At 42.3% G+C, this 14,872-nt stretch overlaps 1 protein-coding gene across 1 annotated transcript; it reads right to left on the reverse strand.

Annotated features, from left to right (window-relative positions):
- On the reverse strand, positions 1-12,985 carry TM4SF1 (transmembrane 4 L six family member 1). Its single transcript, XM_030216581.1, has 5 exons — positions 12,615-12,985; positions 7,348-7,437; positions 7,102-7,247; positions 3,577-3,760; positions 1-434 (listed from the first exon to the last, which is right to left on the reverse strand). The coding sequence occupies exons 1-5, from the start codon at positions 12,789-12,791 to the stop codon at positions 420-422; spliced, it is 612 nt and encodes a 203-aa protein (XP_030072441.1). The 5' UTR covers positions 12,792-12,985; the 3' UTR covers positions 1-419.
- Positions 12,986-14,872: the final 1,887 nt, after the last annotated feature.

Genomic DNA, 14,872 nt, shown 5'->3' on the forward strand with positions numbered 1-14,872 from the left:
GGGGTCCTCTTTCCCCCTAACTCCAGCACCCTCTCATTTCATTTCATTAGCACTGGTCCCAGAATTGGTGGAGATTTTTTTTAATTCTTTTTTTTTTTTTTATTAAACAACAAATCAATAGATACACTGTGGAGCTTCAGTGCACTCAGAAAAACCTGATGATTTTCAGGCCTTAACAGCAGCAGAACCTGCTATAGTCCCTGAAGCAGTTCCACTCCCTCCTATTACCTAGGCTTCTTGACTGATGTTTCTCCCACTACCACCACCACCTGATCCATGCACATTTAAAAACCATACTAATTCTGTACATTTCAATTTACAATGCATGTGTATAGAGGTAGGACAACTCAGCAAAACACAAATATTATAAATACAATGGAGGAAAGGGAGCTTGAGATGACTTCACCACTGTGGATTGATCAGCAAACATAGCTCTGTGAGAAAAGAAAAAGAATGTGTTGGTGGTTATTTAAAGAGACACCTTTCTCTTTTTAGATCATTTCCATTAACACTAATTCAATTTCCATATATAGAACTCTGGGATAGCTCATTAAGTTCAAGGGAAGATACAGTTGAGTGTCCTTAGAGAAATCATTCCTGTAATCCCTCCTGTTTTGCAATGACTCCTTTTTCTCTCCTCACTTATGTTCAAGCAGATGTCTCCAGAACACAAAGACGGTCGATTCAATGTAGGTCACTAAAAGTTAGACACCAAAAAACTGGGTGTTGAGCTAGTATTCTATAACGGCAGAGTTGTGCACCAAATCTGTTATTGAATACTAGTGTGTCCATAGTTACACAGCGATCTTTAGGTGCCAATGACGTAAATGATGGCATCTAAATGCAGCAATTGGGTACGAAACTGCAACTTTTCTATAAAGTACATGCAAGAATAGTCAGAACACCCTGACACGCCCATGCCCCTCCCACGTTAATGCCCCCCTTTGCATTTGCACATGAGAGAAGTTAGGCACGCTGTTTACAGAACAGGGCAATAAGTCTGTTACCTGCACCTCAAATTAGTACCAACCACTGCTGGTTAATGTCAATTATTAGTGCCAATTAGTTAATTATGTTACGCATATAATTGGACCTATTCTATAACAGAGCAACCAATTGCGCACCTAATATTGAGGGTCATTTATAGAACTGGGGGGAAAATGCAGACATACTGGGGTAAATTAAAATTGACACTGAAAAACTACGCGTTTAGAGTGATTCTATAAACAAAGCCTAAAGTTAGGTGTCATTTATAGAATATGCTCACATGCCGATCTTGCACCTAAACTGTAGGCTCACCCATTTAGGCCACCTAAAAGCAGGCCTAAATACCTGCGCCTAAGTTAGGCATAGATTGGCTGTATTCTATAATAGTGTGCATAGTTTTATGAAATGCCCACAACATGCCCATTCCACGTCCATGACCATGCCCCTTTTCGGCTGAGGACATTAGAATTTACCCTCACCGAGTTGTAGCATGTACCTAGAAAATGTAAATTCTAATTAAAGACAATTAGTGCTGCTAATTGGTTGTTAAGAACCAATTATCAGTGCTGATAGGTTTGTTAATCAAGTTGTGCGTGCAACTTGAGGTGCCATTTATAGAATTTGGGGAACTGTATATATTTAACAGTGAGCTAATTCTCCCCCTCTTCTCTCCACCCCTACTGTGCAAGTTTAGAAAAAAAAAAAAAGAGCTGAAACGAGGTATAACAGAGAGGACTGAACATTCAGAATTTCATTAGACTGACTGAGGAAGACACCGAAATGCTACCTGCCTGCCAACTTGATAAGACCAGGCATGCCCAAGAACACTGACCGAAACCAGTAAATTCTATGGGCTAACTCTATGCCAACAATGGACCACAATGAGTTCCCAGGAGGAGAAGGAAGTGTCTGTTTGCCAGCTAATTAAAACTCTTCTATATACTATTCAGGTTTCACTGTCATTGTGTAAACTAATATTGCTCAAGTTCTTCAAACCCAAGGCACACCTATGTTATTTGAAATGTTGTACAGTCACCAACCTCTGTGGAGCAAGTAGTATGGACATGAAGAAAATTCATGGTCAAAAGAAAACCTAGGGAAGCAGCGAGAGCCCCACCAGGCTCCCTTCCAAATTTTAAAAGAAATGGAGAGAGATGGTGGAGATGCACAAGGTGAGGCTCTCACAACTGCAAGAGAAAGAAGTCGGTACAGTGTGGGCAGCTTAGCTATCTTAACTGCCACTGTGGCTGCGGAGCACCTCCACTGCTGCCACTCCAAACACCCTGAGTGGGATTCAGATCTAGTGCTCAGTCTGAAAATTACACAGACTGGAAGGACTCCAAGTGGGAAGAGCAGGAGGTGCAGTGTGCAATTTGTGTACTAAACAAAGCTGGGTCCAACCATCCATGCTTTGCAAGATGTCCATTAATTCTCACACTTCAAGGCTCATGCTATAGTGTAGCTAGAAGGAAACGGCATGTTTGATTACACATGTTCTCAGAAAGGAGCTCCTGCATGCTTTAGAGCCATTACTTGTATCTGGACCAAACTAGCTTGCAGTGGTGACTTTTCCATGACACTGCTACAAACAATAAAAGAAGGAAGAATAAAGTTCCAATTCTTTGCTATCTTTGAGTTCCACGTTGAGAATGGAACACTTTCCCTCATGAAGAAATGCTAAACGGGTTAGGGCCATTCAGTTTGGAAAAGAGAAGACTTACTGTAGAAAGGGGGTGGAAATAGGGAGCCTGTAAAGCCGCCGAAAAAGTGTGCGCCCATTTTTTCGGCAGCTTTACTGGCTTGCCGGGTGCTCACCACAGTTTGGCGTTGCAGGGTGCTCTTCCCCTGACGAAGCATCAGTTGGCAAAACGGGACCGTTGGGGAGCCCCTGGTTTGAGCAGCAATAAGCTAAGTAGCTGTGGTCATTGATATTTATTGATTATGGTTGTGATATTTAGCACTGATAAATATTAGAAGCACACAAACGAGTACTGAGGGAGGAGGTTGGTAAAAGACCAGTGATTATATGTTTCTGACCACACTGAGATAATCTTATTGATTAAAAAGGTGTCACTGGTCTGAGGTCCTCTCCCCCTCCGTTATCAATTAACACAGTTTCACAATTGATGTTTAATACCCGCTGCGTTTTGGTTGTTATGGGATACAAATGTAACAAATAGATAAACTGAAAGCACATTGTAGAAAGTATTTTTTCATGCTGTACATTATTAAGTTGTGGAATCTATTGCAAGAAGATGTGGTCAAGGATTGCACTATTAGCAAAAAGAGTATTAGTCTTCTCTTTCCTTGACCCATATACTTTCCTTACTTTCTTTCTATCCTATAAGAAATGGAGTTCCATATATATAATTTGTAAACTGCCATGTTTTGATAAAAAGAAAGGTAGTATATTAAATTTAAATAAATATAAACATAAACCAGAACATCCTACATGGACAAACCACATAGGACCCTAACACATCTTTATCATTCTGTGACAGCTCTTAACTCCTCACTAGGAAATATCCTGGGGTTATGGTTTACAAACTGATGCTTTACTGGTGTTTTGCCTTTTATGGACATTCTTACCTGTTGTGAAGAGGAACAGCAGTAGCCACATATTCCTCCAATTAAGCCATTTAGTATTTGGATGAAACACAAAATGAACTGGATTCCAGCCAGACCCAAAAGGATGGAAAACAAGATGACATTCCATTCCACAATGTGCTTTGGTTCTGTGCACTGAGACCAGGAGTTATAGTCTGTCAGGTATCTGTTAACAAAGAAAAGAATGGGATGAGAAACCTAAACTTAGAAGTTAAGAATAGCCGTAACGGGGCAGACCAATGGTCTATTTAGCCCACTATCCTGCTTCTAGCAGTGGCCAATCCAGGTCACAAATACCTGGCAGACATCCAATTAGTAGCAACATTCCATGTAGAACCCCAAAGAGTAGCAAGATTCCATGCTACCAATCCCAGGGACAGCAGTGGCTTCCCCCATTTCTATCTTACTTATTCAGATCTGCATATTTTATTTAATTCAGTGAACACGATGGAATGCGCAAAATTACACAGAGCAGGGGCATAGCCACAGGTGGGCCTGGCCCTTCCACTTTTATCTTAGGCCCACCCGCACCAGATGCATCTTTCTGTAGCTAGTAGGGATCCTGAAGCCCCACCAGCTGTAGAATCCTGGAGCCCACCCCAATCACCTAAAGAGCTGCTATCAGCTGCTCAAAGTTCGGCCCCTGATGTCGGCATCACGAGCATGCTCAGTATTTATGCATGCTAAATTCATGGCAGAGAACTAAGCACACGTGCAGTGCAGGCATCATTTTGAGCTGCTGACACCTGCACTTTAGCTGATTAGGAAAGGCTCTGGATATCTACAGAAGATCCCTGCTAGCTAAAAGGGGGGGGGGGGGGGGGGGAGGGAAGGGCAGAACAAAAGAAGAAAGGGAAGGCAGGAGAGTGGGATGCCAACTGCCCAGCCAGGTCATCATAGGCCTCCTCAAAAATGTTCTGGCTACACTACCAACACAGATAGATGACATTTCCAGCAACTGGTGCTGGAGGTGTGTTTTCAAATAGGGTTACCATATGGCTCCAGAAAAAGGAGGACAGATTGAGACAGTCTGGGTTTTACTTCCATTGCTTTCAATGGAAGCAAAACCCGGACTGGATCAAATGTGGATCCATATGGTAACTTATTTTCAAAGCACTTAGATTTACAAAGTTACGTGGTAACCTAAGGAACTTTGTAAGTCTAAGTGCTTTCAGTAATTCTGAAATAAATATTTACTGTATCCAAGTCTTACTGAAACACCTCAGCTACAGAAGCACAAATCAGAATGAGCGATGGATATTTAGGATATAAGTCTTGGTCAGTGTTTTCATAGCAAGTAGTTCTGAGGCTTCTGGTCTTGATAACATTTTTATAACAACGAAGTACATTTACAGTAGTGTGATGTGAATGAATACTGTTCTGGGGCTTTATTCTTATGTACTGAAGTCTGTTTTATCCATCTGGTGGAATGCATAAACAGTGCTGTTGTGAGGGACGTGCTGCTTGCTCTGATCAAATTTAGGATAACTTTTATACAGCCCACAGTGCCTAAGAGATTTCCTTTGAATATTCAGCAGAGGAGTGGGGGGGGGGGGGGGGGGAGGTTAGATAGTGGGCACACTGCTTTGAAGCAGATGTAAATCACCTTAATCTGCCAGATCACCAAGTATCCTGTCTCAGGGGCGTAGCCACACAACAGATTGTGGGTGGGCCTAGGCAAGAAGTGGGTGGGCACCAAGTGTTCTCACCCCCCCCCCCCCCCCCCCACTACCATCACCACCACCAAAAAAATATCTAAGCTGGCAGGAAAACGCTTCTTTCCACCTTGGCAGTCTGCAAAGGCATGCGCTGAGAACTGAGCATGCGCAGGTTCCAGTATCGTTGAGAGTAGCGTTTTTGTTACCATTAGGCAGAAGTCTTCAGCTGGCGGAGCTTGGGATCCCCACCAGCTACCGCTAAACTTGTGCTACGGTTGGGTGGGCCTAAGCCCTAAGTAGGTGGGCCCTGGCCCACCCAGGCCCACCTGTGGCTACGCCACTGTCCTGTCTGTATAGCTGGACTCACATGCATTAATGTGCATTACCAGGTACTACCAGTGAATAATCCCCTTTACAAATAATGGGAAATCAGAGATGCCAAGTTACCTGGTTCCTGGATGGACATTTTGGCTAGTCCTGCTATTGAACTTATATCCCAAAGCAGTGTGGGATTTGTAGTGCCTGATCTTGCCCATTGAAATCAGTTCTGCAAATCCCATAATGCACCATTTATGGGATGATCAGAAATCCAGGACTGTCCCAAAATCTCAAGACTGGAACTGGGTAACTTAGTATCTCTGGGAAATGTAGTAAATAAATAGGCCTCTGGTGTGTGTATACAACATACAGTGACTGATGTTTTCGGTATGTGTCTTTGTTTTTTCATTGCATGAATGAGGAAAAGATCCATAAACCAGCTAAGCAACTTCCCTCTCCAGCAACCCATTTTAGTTTGTTGATAGACAACATCCTGCCCCGCCTACTTCTTTAATTATTGCAAAATAATATGTGTAAATAGCAATTATCTGCCTGGACAGTAGGTAATATTCATTATTTGTACAGTGTATCTGTGTAAATAGCTCTATACTTGATAATTACAGCATGAAATATTATGTATTACACTGTTGTCTCTAAAATAAGGAACTGGGTCAGAAGCATTCCAAAGATCTGACAGTTATCTATCTGTAGAAACATCAACCCTCCCTCTCAGACTATAACCAATGTGCATTTGCACACCTGGGAATTCTCCAGGCTGTACCCAGAAACTTGGATTTTACTGAAATTGTCAGGCCTCTAGAAGCATGCTGGAAATATCTTGTGCTGTGTGTTGCCCTTGTCACTCTGGAGGGAGGGAGGCAACACGCATTAGAGGAAGGGAAGGGTGGAAATAGTGGATGCTTAACTCACATGGAGCCTAAGAAAGAGGAGGTGATTGTAGACAAATCAGTTCACAGAAGCCACAGCAGTTGCAGCTTCAGAGGAGGGTAAGTAAGGGGCTGGTTGAACTGGAACTGAGAACAGGAAGAGGGGCATGTGCTGGGGTCCAGCCTAGGGAGGGAAGGGGAAAGGAGAACGAGTGTGTGTATGAATTAGAGAGGTGCATTTGAAGGCTTGTTAAAAATATATTATTAGTTCAACAGAAAAGGAATCACCTTATTTTCCTTTCTTTTGTTTTGTTTTTTTCTATTTATTACCCTAGAGATAGAGGTGTCTGAAGAGGAACAGAGAACATCCATGTGTACATCTACCTCCCAATAATCTACACCAACCATAGGGTCTCAAGGTGGCCAGAACTCAAAGCAGAGGCAGAGTGACAGTGATCTGGGCTCCTGGGCAATAAGGATTATGATCCACTAACCACCCATTTGACATATATTACTGGCTATTACTGGTTAGGGGAGAGCAGGTATTGCCCTGTTGACATTCTGGTCAATCCACCCCTGAATCAACGATTCCAAGCTGTATGTATTACTGTAATAATGTACAGCTATAATATCACATTTCTTACCCGCCATTTGTACTATTGAATTGATAAGTCCAATAGTTGTTAGTAGAGTAGCAATATGGTCCTTTAACTAAAGCCAATGCAGAAATGATCACGCAATACCCAGAACCAGCTAGTCCAATCAGAGCTGCTAGAATTGACGACAGCATCTGTAACAGTAAAGTGAAACATTATCAACTCTATCCTCAGCTTTAAATTAAAAAAACTAGTATCTGATGAAATGAAAAGTGCTGGAGGAAGGTAACTCACCGCACAGCGTTTCCCACAGTTGGCATGCCCACAGCATCCACAACAATCTTCATGCTCCAGTCCAATAAACACACTAGCTGGCAAGAGCATCTAGAATAAAAAAAACAGCAATAATGGTCTCTGGATTCTTATCTGGCTATTGAGAGCATCATCGTAGGTCAGTCCACATTGAATCTCATCGCATTAGTAGAGTCATTTTGCGCTGAGTGTTCACTTCCACTCAGATGTATCTGTACAACAGACATGCCCCTTTACCTTTATGCCTTTCTAGAGCACTGTTTCTCAGTTTCTTCAAGTCAAATACCCCCTAATTTAAACACATTTTATCTGAGTACCCCTGTGCTTTGATCAGCAGAGATTTTGAAATGAACATTCCCAAAACTGATATACAGTGTTCTAATTACATAGAAAATAAACTTACTTTTTCTACTTTTGTTGTCTGGTCATTTTTTTTTCTATTGTGTTAGTCCAAGCTCTGGTTTCTGCTTTCCTCTGTCTTCTCTTAATTATTGTCCTTTTTCTCTCTCCTTTTCCTTTCAGCTTTCTTCAATTGATTCGTCTGCCTCGCTGTCCAGATTTCATTCATTCTTATTATCCAGTCTTCAATTTTCCTATTTTCACTGCACTTACCTACAGCTTTCCATCTCATTCCCTCACCCTGGCTCTGCTATTCCCATTCCTCTTATTCCCCAGACTTTCACTAACTTTATTCTCTTATCCCCTTTCATCTCCCCTTTTTCTCCCCCCCCCCTTCCATCCATAGTCTTCCCTCTTTCTCTCCATCTCTCGCCTCCCATGTCTACCCTTACATATTTGTTCCCCCAAATCAGACCAGCAGCAATACAACCTCAAGAAGTCCTGGGCTGCAGTCTCTCTATGTGTGCACTGTTGGCTCTCTCAGTCCCCTACCCCTGAACAGAAGTTGGCATCAGAGGGGGCGAGGGACCAGCAGAGCCAACATCATGTGCATGAAGACTACGTCAGGTTGTTTTGCCACTGCTGGAGAAGATGCAGCAGCAGTAGGTGGGGAGGGGGGGCAGTGGGAGAGAGGTGAGGAAGGTCTTTTATTGAGCATTGTGTACCCCCTGCTGAGGTTTTGCATACTCCTTGGGATACGCATACCATGTGTTGAGAATCTCTATTCTACTGAAGCCTTTTAAAATTAGATTTCCTTCCTTGTCTAATGGATGTCCAACTGAATCTCAATTCTACAAAAATTCCTGAGTTGCATAAATGTCAAATATCTAAATATAAAATTATCTGGCAGCATTTGCTATTCACGCTCACAAAGAGATATTCAGACCAGATCAAGAGAAATTTGACTCTATCTAGTAGAGATCTATTTCTGTGGTTAACTGCCCATCTCAGATCATTTTTATAACAACCCACGTCAAGGTTATACAAAATGTTTATTAGGCAGGTTTGGGCAAGGCAGAGCAGCAAGTCTATGTCACACCCAATAGCTCACAGTATTTTAATATTTATTTTGGCCAAAAGTCAATACAATGTAGCATTTTAACATAAGAGTCCTTTGCAGATTCCACCTTTCTTCTTTTGGGACAAAATAATGATATTTGTAAGCTACACCAAACAGAATGAGACAGAAACAGCAACATGATGGATCTGATTTTAATCCGTTGTTTTCTGTAAATGAAAATGAGGACCCATGTGCACACTATATACATCACAGTGTTCTAGAAGCTTCTCAAGAATGGAAAAACCAGACCAGACTCATTGGTTCCTTAGGATCTTGAGCGTGGGATAATCCTAATTAGCTGCCCTTCCCTAACCTGAGACTGAGAGTTACAGAATGGAAAGTTCTCACTTCCCTGCTCTGAGATTCTTCAGAGCAAGTTATTGTTCCTTAGTAAATGAGGAAGTTTTAAAAAAATCTCATTTGTACCGAAATAGGGAAAAATGGAACAATTTTCAAAGGGATTTACCAATGTGGAGGAGTGGCCTAGTGGTTAGGGTGGTGGACTTTGGTCCTGAGGAACTGAGTTCGATTCCCACTTCAGGCACAGGAAGCTCCTTGTGGGCAAGTCACTTAACCCTCCATTGCCCCATGTAAGCCGCATTGAACCTGCCATGAGTGGGAAAGCGCAGGGTACAAATGTAACAAAAAAAAAAAAAGGAAAAAAACGGTTTCAAAATGCCCTAGGGAAAAGATGCAGGACTGGGAGGTGGGACCAGAGCAAAACTGAAAAGCAAGCAGTGGCGTAGGAAGGAAGGGGGGGGGGGTGGTGGGGCGGTCCGCCCCGGTGCACGCGCTGGTGGGGTGTCAGCTCACTGGTTCCCTGCTCTTTCGGCCCCGGAACAGGTTACTTCCTGTTCCAGGGCAGAGAAAGCAGGGAAACAGCAGAGCCGATGCACCTCCCAGTGACGTGCACTGGGGGCGGATCGGCCCTCCCGCCTGCCCCCCGCTGAAAGGTAGGGTGTGTTTCGGGGGGGGGCGCTCCGGAGGGGAGGCGCTGTGCCCTGCACCCGGGGTGGGGTGCGCAGCGGCGACCCGTCCCGGGTGTCAGGCACCCTCGCTACGGCACTGAAAGCAAGTATAAGGATTTTGTTCTGCTTGCTTTAAAAAGTATGCAAAAAAAAAACAGTGGCACATTGAAATTTCAAGGGGTAACTGCATGGAGACTTTCTTTTAAAACTTGGCTTGCAGACTCAAGATACGTGTCTCCTGCAAACAGCTCTTTACAAATTATTATCAGAATGGATTTGCTTATCTGTTTCCATTTTTAGCCTATTTTCTTACTGAAGAAAAGGCTTATGAGATAGCTCTGTGAGTGAAGGGGGAGGGGCAAATCTCCCCAATATTTTATTCCTGTTGTCCTGTCCACGCCAATTTTTAAAACTTTTCAGGACTGAGGGGCATGAGGACCCTGACAGGAGTGGGGGGGGGAGGGGGGGAGGTTTGGGAGCTATACCTGTGCAAGAGACACAGGAGTATGTATCTTGGAACAAAGATGACTAATTCTGGGTGGAAATTTTTGCTTTATTCTATAAAACCTTTAATTTTAATATTTATATCATTAAACTAAAATGTATGCTTTAGACTTATTTTTAGACAACAAATGAAACCACTAAGGTAGCGTTTCAACCTGCCGGAGCATAGTAACTCAAATTTTTGTCAAAACTAAGCCAACTTGCCAGATGTCCTGTAGTTACTGTATTTGGATGCAAAAGTCCAAAACACAGTAGCTCTTGATAACTGAGAGATATGTTCAGCCAGAGCACAGTGCCGTAGTTCTGGTCAAGAATTATATCACAGGGATTTATTGAAAGAAATCAGTTTTTTTTTTACTTCTCATATTTACATTCTCAACAGTTACTGTGTTTTGTCTTTTTAGGGCAGAATGTTCCCTTCAAAGGATCTAGTACAGTAAACTGCATTACTCATTAGCAGAGTAGCCTACACTTGATTTTTCTCACATTAATCCCACTCTCCAATGCAGGAATAAAGACCAGTGTGGGAAAATAGGTATAAAATCACCGCACTAAAGGGTAGCAACTGGGCATGCAAAACACAAACAGCCTGCTGTATTAAAAATTGCTCCCCAATTGATGCTGCTTTTAACTCCTAACCCTTATTCACTTGTTCAGAACCCTTATTTTATCACCCTCACTTTAATATTCCCTTATCTCTTGTTTGTCCTGTTTGTGTGTCCTAATTAGATTGTAAGCTCTGTCGAGCAGGGACTGTCTCTTCATGCTCAAGTGTACAGCGCTGCGTACGTCTAGTAGCGCTTTAGAAATGATAAGTAGCAGTAAGTAGTAGTAGTAATGTAAAAAACTGTGTTAAAATCTATGGCAGCTTTTTACATTTTATCTTTATACCAGCTGAAGGTTGGCATATAGATGCAGTATTAGAGCAGTAGGTGATCTGAGGTGAAGTGCAGCATTTCATCTCAGATCACTGAAGTGGCCCAAGTTAGACCCTCCTCCCCAACTCCACAAAGGGTAGCAGCACCCTGACCCCAAAAATGTTGCTGGACCCCCCTCCCATGTCCTTTACTCCACTCATGACCTGCAGCTCATTCCCCCCCCTACACACATCTGTAAGAGCAAAACACACTCACTCCTGCCTCTATGACATCATCTTTCAAAATGGTGGCACCTGACTTGCACCACACGGGATCAGGGATCATCATTTTTCAAGACAGTGGCATAGAGGTAGAAATGAATGGACATCACTTCTACTTCCCAACTTTAAAGTGGGATTTGGGGATTCTGGGTTATCAGGGGGTTTGTATGGTCCACTTGATCCTCCAGGGTAATTTTGGTGAGGTCAGGAGGGAATTGGGGGCCCACAGGCCTTCAAGGAGATCTTTGGGGTGGTGGGTCAGGGACCAGGAATTTTGGGCCATCATGGATTTTTTTGTGGGGTCAGGGATAGAGGTCCAGAGTCCACTGGGCTACAGGGTGGGTTGGGAGGGGCAGATGCTCAAGGTTTCTGTCCTTTTTTTTTTGTAATATTTCCCTTTCTGTCAGTAGGTGAGCTCATGCTCTCACAGAGCTGTGCGCTGCTTTTTCTGACAGTGAACATTTTTAGCACAGTGGTAATTTGCATGCTATTTGCTTACAGCACTGGGGAGCACAACTTTTGCGATACACTGAGCATTAGAACACGGCTCTAACACAAGATAACTTCATCTCATCAGCCCCAAAGTATTCCCTGTACTTGTCTAGGATCCCACACCTTCTGAGCATCTTACCGATGGGCAGACAGGAAGAATACTCATAGCATAATCAAAAACATGGAACATATACCTATAAATATACCTTCCTATTCAACCATGCTTCTTCTCTGCATACAAAACATAAAATCATGGGTAAATCTTTCAACTATACTCACTTCTGTTCAGTTCTAGTAAAACAAGACTTTTACTTTTATCTCTCTCAAAGAAAAATACCAGAAGCATTTGAACTCTTGAAGAGGCTTTTAAATGCTTTCATTTTATTATATTTCTTGTTCATGTAACAATATTTTCCAGCTGAAAAAATATGAAATCCTCAAATGATTCCCTCTAAGAACATTCTGTTATATAGCCTTTCAATATACTATTATTGGTATTCTAATACAACTTAAAAATAAAATCTTGCAATATCTTATGTTAACAATTCAGTTGTATGCTTAAGAAATGTTCTCCTTCTAGTACAGAATGTTGAGTTTTCGACAAAGTAATTATTTTGATTACATCAACTGTATGGTTTACGAAAGTAGCATTGAAAAATGCTACCAAAATTCAGTCTCCAATACTCACCAACAACCCTGCCCCAGCGATTCCATGGAAGTACCACACATAATCCGTAAGGTTATCTTCTGTTGCGTATTTAGTCTCTCCATTGGGAAAATAGAGTAAAATATTTGCCACGATACAGAACACAGCAAGCACTAGAAGATTGTACCCGATGCCCTTGGCACATTTTTCATAACACATCTTTGCAGGTATAGAGATGTCTCTTCAGGTGTGCCCACGTCTGAGCTTGTCCTGTCAGTAAAAAGGTCCTGGTAACAATGACTCCAAAAGCTCAGTTCCTTTTGCAACATCTTAAATACACAGTGCTTCTTAGTCACCTGGGTGAGGACTTGTTTCGGTTAACATGAGTTCTGATTGCTAAATACCAGGGCTGAGGGAAGAAAGGGTGACTGGCCACTAGGAGAGCTGGAAGCTGACAAGTGAAACATAGGGTGGGGAAAATGAAAACAATTGCTTATTAAAGAGATTATTTTTACATTTATGTGCAGCTACACGTCATTAGGTTTCTGACATAGTGCATGGTATTCACGGAGCAAAATAAGGAAGCAGAGTGGCCTTGCTATGATCTCATTTTGTAAATTACAGAACTGTTTAAAATAGCACAGTGGGTGGCAGGCGGAAACCATCCTGTTTCTCAGCCACTGAAGTATAGACTGGCTTGTCTCTTCAACCATAACGTGAACAAGGCAAGAGTTCTATTTTGAGCTTGTAGAAATTCCTTCAGTGTTTTGGACTGTTATTTTGCTTACACAACACCTTTGTTAAAAACACTCAACAATGGCCTTGACTTGTATGTGTACATGCTACTACTACTTAACATTTCTAGAGCGCTACTAGGGTTACGCAGCGCTGTACAGTTTAACAAAAAGGACAGCCCCTGCTCAAAGGAGCTTACAATCTAAAGGACGAAATGTCAAGTTGGGGCAGTCTAGATTTCTTGAATAGAGGTATAGTGGTTAGGTGCCGAAGGCGACATTGAAGAGGTGGGCTTTGAGCAAGGATTTGAAGATGGGCAGGGAGGGGGGCCTGGCGTATGGGCTCAGGGAGTTCATTCCAAGCATGGGGTGAGGCAAATGTGTACATGATAAGAAGATGTTAAAACACTGGGGGTAGGATGAGGACAGAACCCCTAGGAAGCAACTAAGAAGGGTAAAAGAGGTGAGATGGGTAGAGGAGGGGACACCATAAAGGGGAAAAAGTGACACTTGAAAACATGGAGATAGATGATACAGGAACAAATATGGTACTATACGGAGAGAGATTGTATAAATGAAGTTCAATGTCTGAACCTAAGCATAAAGCAAAGAAAGAGAATTTGCTACCAATACAGAATAAGCACAGAGGCCATAATCACTAATGATATGAAAAAAGGGCCATCCAACTGAAGAATCAAACCCAAGGTATACTGTAGAAAACCAAATTATAGACCCAAATCAGCCAGGTAGGAGGAGTGACTTCTCTCACTGGTAGCTGACATAACAGTCTGTATGAAAGGCTACTTTTAAAGGTGAGTGCAGGTGAAAACACGAGCAAATGTTAGTGGAAGAAACAAATCACGCAACACAGAGTGTACCTGCCTTCAAAAAAATGGCAAAACACCTGTAAACACTCCAAACTAGTTCTCAAAGCATTAGTCTCATCACTAGCACATAAGAACATAAGAATATAAGAATACTCACACTGGGTCAGACCAATGGTCCATCTAGCCCAGTATCCTGCTTCCAACAGTGGCCAATCCATGTCACAAGTACCTGGCAGAAACCCAATTCATAATAACATTCCATGCTACCAATCCTGGGGCAAGCAGAGGCTTCCCCCATGTCTATCTCAATAACAGACTATGGACTTTTCATCTAGGAACTTATCCAAACCTTTTAAAACCCAAATATCCTAACCACTGTTACCACATCCTCCAGCAGTGAGTTCCAGAGCTTAACTATACTTTGAGTGAAAAAATATTTCCTCCTATTCTTTTAAAAGTAATTCCATGTAATTTCATTGAGTGTCCCCTGGTCTTTGTACCTTTTAAAAGAGTGACAAATTGATTCACTTCTACCCATTCTACACCACTCAGGATTTTATAGACCTCAATCATATCCTCACTCAGGCTTCTCTTTTCCAAGCTGAAGAGCCCTAACCTCTTTAGCGCTTCCTGATATGGGAGGAGTTCCATCTCCTTTATCATTTTGGTCGCTCTTCTTTGAACCTTTTCTAATTCTGCTATATCTTTTTTGAGATACAGGGACCAGAACTGAACGCAA

The sequence above is a fragment of the Microcaecilia unicolor genome, chromosome 10 (assembly GCF_901765095.1).
Source record: "Microcaecilia unicolor chromosome 10, aMicUni1.1, whole genome shotgun sequence".
Lineage (NCBI taxonomy): Eukaryota > Metazoa > Chordata > Amphibia > Gymnophiona > Siphonopidae > Microcaecilia > Microcaecilia unicolor.

Coding starts and splice junctions, on each gene's coding strand:
- TM4SF1 (XM_030216581.1), bottom strand. CDS start 12,791: ATGTGTTATGAAAAATGTGCCAAGGGCATCGGGTACAATCTTCTAGTG. Junction 7,248..7,347: donor ACTGTGGGAAACGCTGTGCG/GTGAGTTACCTT, acceptor TTACTGTTACAG/ATGCTGTCGTCAATTCTAGC. Junction 3,761..7,101: donor TTCAATAGTACAAATGGCGG/GTAAGAAATGTG, acceptor CTTTGTTAACAG/ATACCTGACAGACTATAACT.